This window comes from Engraulis encrasicolus, chromosome 19 (genome assembly GCF_034702125.1).
Source record: "Engraulis encrasicolus isolate BLACKSEA-1 chromosome 19, IST_EnEncr_1.0, whole genome shotgun sequence".
In the NCBI taxonomy this organism is placed as follows: domain Eukaryota; kingdom Metazoa; phylum Chordata; class Actinopteri; order Clupeiformes; family Engraulidae; genus Engraulis; species Engraulis encrasicolus.
This window is the reverse complement of record NC_085875.1, coordinates 33884667-33890269: the sequence shown is the minus strand read 5'-3', so window position 1 is coordinate 33890269 and position 5603 is coordinate 33884667. Positions and strand designations below refer to the sequence as shown.

The 5603-nt window shown below is 45.2% G+C and overlaps 1 protein-coding gene across 1 annotated transcript; it reads left to right on the top strand.

Moving 5' to 3' along the window:
• The first annotated feature begins 1530 nt into the window (after positions 1 to 1530).
• marcksl1a (MARCKS-like 1a) lies at positions 1531 to 4898 on the top strand. The gene is made up of 2 exons (XM_063224145.1): positions 1531 to 1827; positions 3401 to 4898. Exons 1-2 carry the CDS (start codon positions 1744 to 1746, stop codon positions 3953 to 3955), a joined length of 639 nt encoding a protein of 212 aa, XP_063080215.1. The 5' UTR covers positions 1531 to 1743; the 3' UTR covers positions 3956 to 4898.
• The last annotated feature ends 705 nt before the right edge of the window (positions 4899 to 5603 follow it).

Below are 5603 nucleotides of genomic sequence, written 5' to 3'. Positions count from 1 at the left end.
ACAACGTGGACTTGCAGCGCCAAAGTCTTTAGCAAGAATATGCACAAAGACGTGCCTGATGAGCATGTAAACACCCCCTCCACTCAGTAAATTCTGCAGTGCTCATTTAACACTTGGAGAGTTGATTTGACATCATTTGGACTTAAATGAACTCTTTAAGTGTTGAATTAACACCGCAACATTTACTGTGCACTCACAAACACTTGTGAGAGAGACATGAGTGTTTGGTGGGATAGAGAATCAGATGATAACTGATAGATCTAGAGTTTGGTACTACTTGTAAAAATGTGATATGAAATGCTTCCACTATAAAACAACAAAAATATTGGGGAAATATTTTCCCTCTAATCCATTGTGTTGTTGACACATTTTTTCATGACACTGACTGCCCACTTGCTTACACACACACACAGGCACACGCAACATAATATCACTAGCCTACCAAACCACACACACTCTCTCACACACACACACACACACACACACACACACACACACACACACACACACACACACACACACACACACACACACACACACACACACACACACACACACACACACACACACGCCCAGGGGTAGTCACAATCTGGAGGAGTCGTTTGCCTCAGAGGGAAAAAGGCACTCTGGGGTGGAGGGGAAGGGAGCATAGCACACATACCAAAGCCTCTGACTGTGGGCTAAAGTCATTTGGCAAACAGGAGAGGAAGGAGAGAGAGAGATGGAAGAAGTGGGGAGGAGAGACGTAAGAGCGGGAGAGGAGAGCAGGGGAAAGGACCAGAAGAGAGGCAGAGAGAGAGAGAGGAGAAACAAAAAAAAAACAAATTGAGTTGATTCTGAGGATGCAGACAAGGCAGAGAGTTAACAAACACACAGTAATCTTAAAATGACATCTCCCTCACACCAGGACTTTAGACCAGGGTATTCTGTCCAATGTCTGGTGCAATCTCCTTTAGGGTGACCATCACCTACAATAGGCAGGTTGAGTAGGCCTATCGTCGCAATGATCTAGGACCTATTCCTCATTTAAGTTCTCCAAAGTCAGTTACAGCATTTCAGTTCTGCACGCCCTCTATGGATTTTGATTGCTGCCTCTAAACACACATGGACTAGACCTATTCTGTTTTTCTAGGCTTTTTGCCACCATAGGCCTAAAGGCCTAAAAAACAGCTAGGCCTAGGCCTATATAACGCAAAAACGAGAAAATCGCCAGTCAATGCGTGGATCTTATTTCCTTTGGACAGTCGAAGAAGTTGAAAAGTAGGCAAAAGCAGTCGAAATTGTCACCTCCAACTGTTGCGTGTGGGCCTAACTAGATTTTTTTGTGTGATTGTTGATATTTCTAATTGAAAAAGACCCTGGTATGAGTCTTCCCGTGGAACAGCAGCGTCTCTTGCGAGTGGACTCGGAGGGACTGGAGCTCCAACCCCCTGTTGCAAATTGGAAACGTCACGCAACCACGCCCATGGGTGGAGTCATGCGCGATTTTTGAGGCTCAGTAGAAATACTCACACTTGTGGCTGACTGAATTTCATTCGGTTCCGTTGCGACGAAGAGACACATCACAGTTGGACTAACTTTTTAACCGTTTCACGCTTTAAATCGACGCAGGATTGAATACCCGCGGATTTTAAACCTTCACGAGCCAATTTATCGATTCGGGGTTGGGGATTTTTAATCAACTCTGCCTGTTGGATTTTTGTTCATTTCATTTTTTATTTTAAACAAAAGAACTAAACGAAAATGGGAGCCCAGTTGACCAAGGGTGGAGTAGCCGTGGAGGGTAAAGCAGCGGGTGATTCGGCAGCTGCCAAAACGAATGGCCAGGTAAGCATACTCGCAGGCAGGCATGCATACATGCATGCATGCTTTTCCCAACCGGCATCACACCCTCACCTAACGGGTCATGGCTCCATTCAACCCTCGGCACATGTATCACAATGGTTAATTAGATGGTGTGTTAGCGTGTTTGCTGATGGCCAGACTAACTCACCCTAGATTTCCAACCATGTGTAGTCAGATCAGTGGTCACTTGGCTCAGTTAGTGATTTCTTTTTATGTATTTGAGGCTTTCTTTTGAATGTGCCTTTTGCTTAACTTCAAACCGCTTCAAAATTGCCGTGACATTTGGAAAGCGGACTAAGCCAGTAAACCACGTTTCGGACCACGTTTGCAGTTCATTTACTACCCCACCATTGTGCCATTGATAGCCTGGTAACCCATTCCACCCATGAAGGTTTGGATCGAATCCCACATTTACTATTTTGTTCTTATAAATGCAGATGCTTCAATGCATACCGATGTGCTGTTCACCAATGAATAAAGTTATCTCGCAGTAGAATTTATATGAATCCCGTGGGTAACATTTGGGCATTTCACTGTTGGCGCTGAGGCTGCCAGAACAAAAGCGACGAGATGCTAATGAGGTCGGCGCGAGGCGCATTCTGCTGAGTTGCAAACAAAGCCAAGCACAGAAGCAGCGACGGCTGCAAAGCTGTGTAGTCTCTGTGCAGGCGTCGGGCGATGTAGCTTGATGCTGTTGGGTTGGGTGTGAGAGTCCAACATTTTGGTTAATTAAATTCATCATCGACACCCAAGTGATGGCGTTCGCATTTTAAGCTATATCCTGTAGTACACGTCTGTCTCTAGGCAGTCTCAGGGATGTAGTGACTGGCTTTCGATGTCGCGTCTGGACATCATTGCAAGAGAATGAAATTCACCCGTCAAACTACAATTACTGTGATGCACCGTTTTCCATGCAATGTTCATACAGTCTGTATCGTGCTTTATCATACCCACATATTGTTGAAATTCTAACCCGCAGTCTTGCATATGACTGAGATGTTACGCCTCTGTTCAGAAATCACATATTTTTGGCCATTGGAGACCTAACGGTAACCTGGCTGGCTCGATAGATTTGAGCATTTTCTTTGTTCCTCGCTCGCTAGTCCACCACGCCGCAGCTGGAATGTTATTGCATGGAGCACGAGCTCCCCCTTGTGGCAGCAGGCAAAGCGAGTTTAATCTGGTCTCGAACGTGTACACTCAAAACTGTCAGCAAATCCGATTAGAAAAATACAGATGTTTTAACAGGGCGGGTCCTACAATCGGCTGATTTACTGTCTCTATCCGTGTGAACAACCTGGGTTCAAATTATATTAACGCCTTCCATATGTTCTTGTGATTTTGAAGCATTGGATTCAGATATATGAGGCTCAACTCATTCACCCCATTGATTGTGTTTTGAGTGACAGTTCTGCAGTTCTGCAATCCTAATGCACATTCTTGTTAACACTTACCTTTTACAGCGTATTGCTAGTAGGAAGCCCTATGGGTATTTGAAGGGACTATATTTTGGTCCAGCACCACAACTGAATCCCATTTTTGTCCCTGCTTACAGGAGAACGGCCACGTGAAGACCAACGGGGATGTGTCTGTCAAGCCCGACGGTGAGACGGTTGCTGCCGACGGCAATGGCACCGTCGAGGTAGCCAAGGAGACGGAGGCTGCGGCCGGCGACGCTATCGAAGCAGCCCCTGCCCCCGCAGAGGGCGAGGCCAAGGCTGAGGGCGAGGCAGAGGGCAAGGATGGCAAGAAGAAGAAGAAGTTCTCCCTGAAGAACTCCTTCAAGTTCAAGGGCATCTCTCTCAAGAAGGGAGGCAAGAAGAACAGCGAGGAGGCCGCCTCACCCACGACCGAGGAGGCCAAGCCCGAGGAGAACGGCCACGCCGCTGAGCCCAGCGCCGAGGCAGAGGCCGCCCCTGCCCCAGCCGAAGCAGAGGCCACAGAGGCAGCACCCGAGGCAGAGGCTGCTGAGCCCAAGCCCGAGGAAGCAGCCCCCAGCGAGGAGGCCCCACCCAGCAAGGAGCCCGCCGCCGCCGAAGCAGACGCACCTGCAGCCGAAGAGACGACGCCCGCGGCCGAGGCCTCTGAACCTGAGCAGAAGGCGGAGTGATGAGGCCGTGGAGAGGCCTACTGTGACCGGACTGTTTTCTGTTTTGCTTTGTTATTTTCTTTTTTTTGTTTTCGTTTTGTTGTTTTGTTTTTTATTTTGTTTGTTTTGTTTGACTGTTTTAGTTTTTACAATTTCTTCCTCCAAGATGAAATATATAAATATATATAAGAGACTTGTGCCACGCCGGAAGCCGTTTTGGTTGGGAGATGGAGGAGCGCGGATGGGAAAGGCAGTCGCCACGCCGACGATCAACTTTGACCTTCGACCCCCTCACATGGAACTCAAGAGGGAACAACGCAGGACAACACTTTATAAAAAAACAAAACGGAACACACCGGGAGTATTGACAGATTTTCCTCAGAACTCGAGGGAAAAGCATCTGTAGAGACAGCGTGGTAGCCCTGTAACACTCGTTTTTATTTTTTATTTTTCCTATATTTTATTTTTTCTTTTAATCGCCCTCCTGGGATATACTAACCCTACCAACAGGTGGGGAATAACAAAGACCTCTCCTACCCCTGACCAACCCCCCACCCCCCCCCCCCCAACCCCCTTCTACGCATGAAGTCAAGTATCTTAATTCTTCTTTTTTATTTTTTAAAAAAGTTCTGCATTCCTAGATTTTTCAGATGAGAATATTCCAGTATTTAGTCCTGTATTGAACAAGGACTCCAGGAAGGGGAGTTGGCTTGGTCTCTGTGTTTTAAAAAAAAACTCCACTTGGTGTCTGCCATGTTCACATGTTATAACGGTTTATGACGTAGGGGTGTACAAACGTGAGCCTTTATTTTTTTGTTTTTATTTTTTTTTTTCTGTTTTTTTGTCTCTGTACATAACGTTCTGGGTTTTTATTGTTTTTCTTTTATTTTGCTAACGTTGAAGTATGCTTATGGTTTAATTGTAACATTTTAAATAAGGGCAAATAAAAGTTGGATCCCCTCAAGTTTCTCCTTGCTTCTGGAGTTATTTTGGTTATTATTTTATATTTGGTTTTTATGTTTTATGAGCTGTTTTGAGTACCACCAACCACTGCTTGCCTTAGGAGGTATTCTACAAAGTTAGTCAAGTACTAAACCTGCTTCAGTTGACTCAACGTGTTGATGCAACCAGATTTGTTATTTAAATCACCTTTTTGTAGTGTATACCCAGTGTTTCCCCCAGAATTGTTGTTAGTCAAGGTGGTGGCGAGTAAAAAGTATATATTTTTTGCTAAGTAACTTACATTCACAACATGAAATATGTTACATAATAGGCCTATATCTTTCCCGGGGACCTAGTCGAGGTGGTAGGTGTCAAGGTGGCCGCCTTGGCAATAAAGTGATGGGAGAAACCCTAATATAGTAGTTTGGACAACCGACTTTTTGGAAACTTTGGGTTTGTGGAATTGTAATCAAAGCGCATTGCTTGATACAAACTATTAGAAGTGGCGGTTTAAATGCTGCATAATAGCACCAATATGCTATCTTATAATGATGGTCCATGCTTATTCATGTGGATGGCCATCACATGATGGAAAGTGCTGGCTTTCCAACCTGGCTGTTTGACCTGCTAGTGACATCTAGAATATTTGAAGAGTAACTTCTAATATATGCATAATTCTGTGACACTGATGACAAGAGGACTTGGATTGAGGTGTTTTTCATTACTA

Excerpts from the sequence above, each read along its gene's own strand:
- marcksl1a (XM_063224145.1), top strand. The coding sequence starts at position 1,744 with ATGGGAGCCCAGTTGACCAAGGGTGGAGTAGCCGTGGAGGGTAAAGCA. Across the intron at positions 1,828-3,400 it reads CTGCCAAAACGAATGGCCAG|GAGAACGGCCACGTGAAGAC; the intron begins GTAAGCATACTC and ends CCCTGCTTACAG.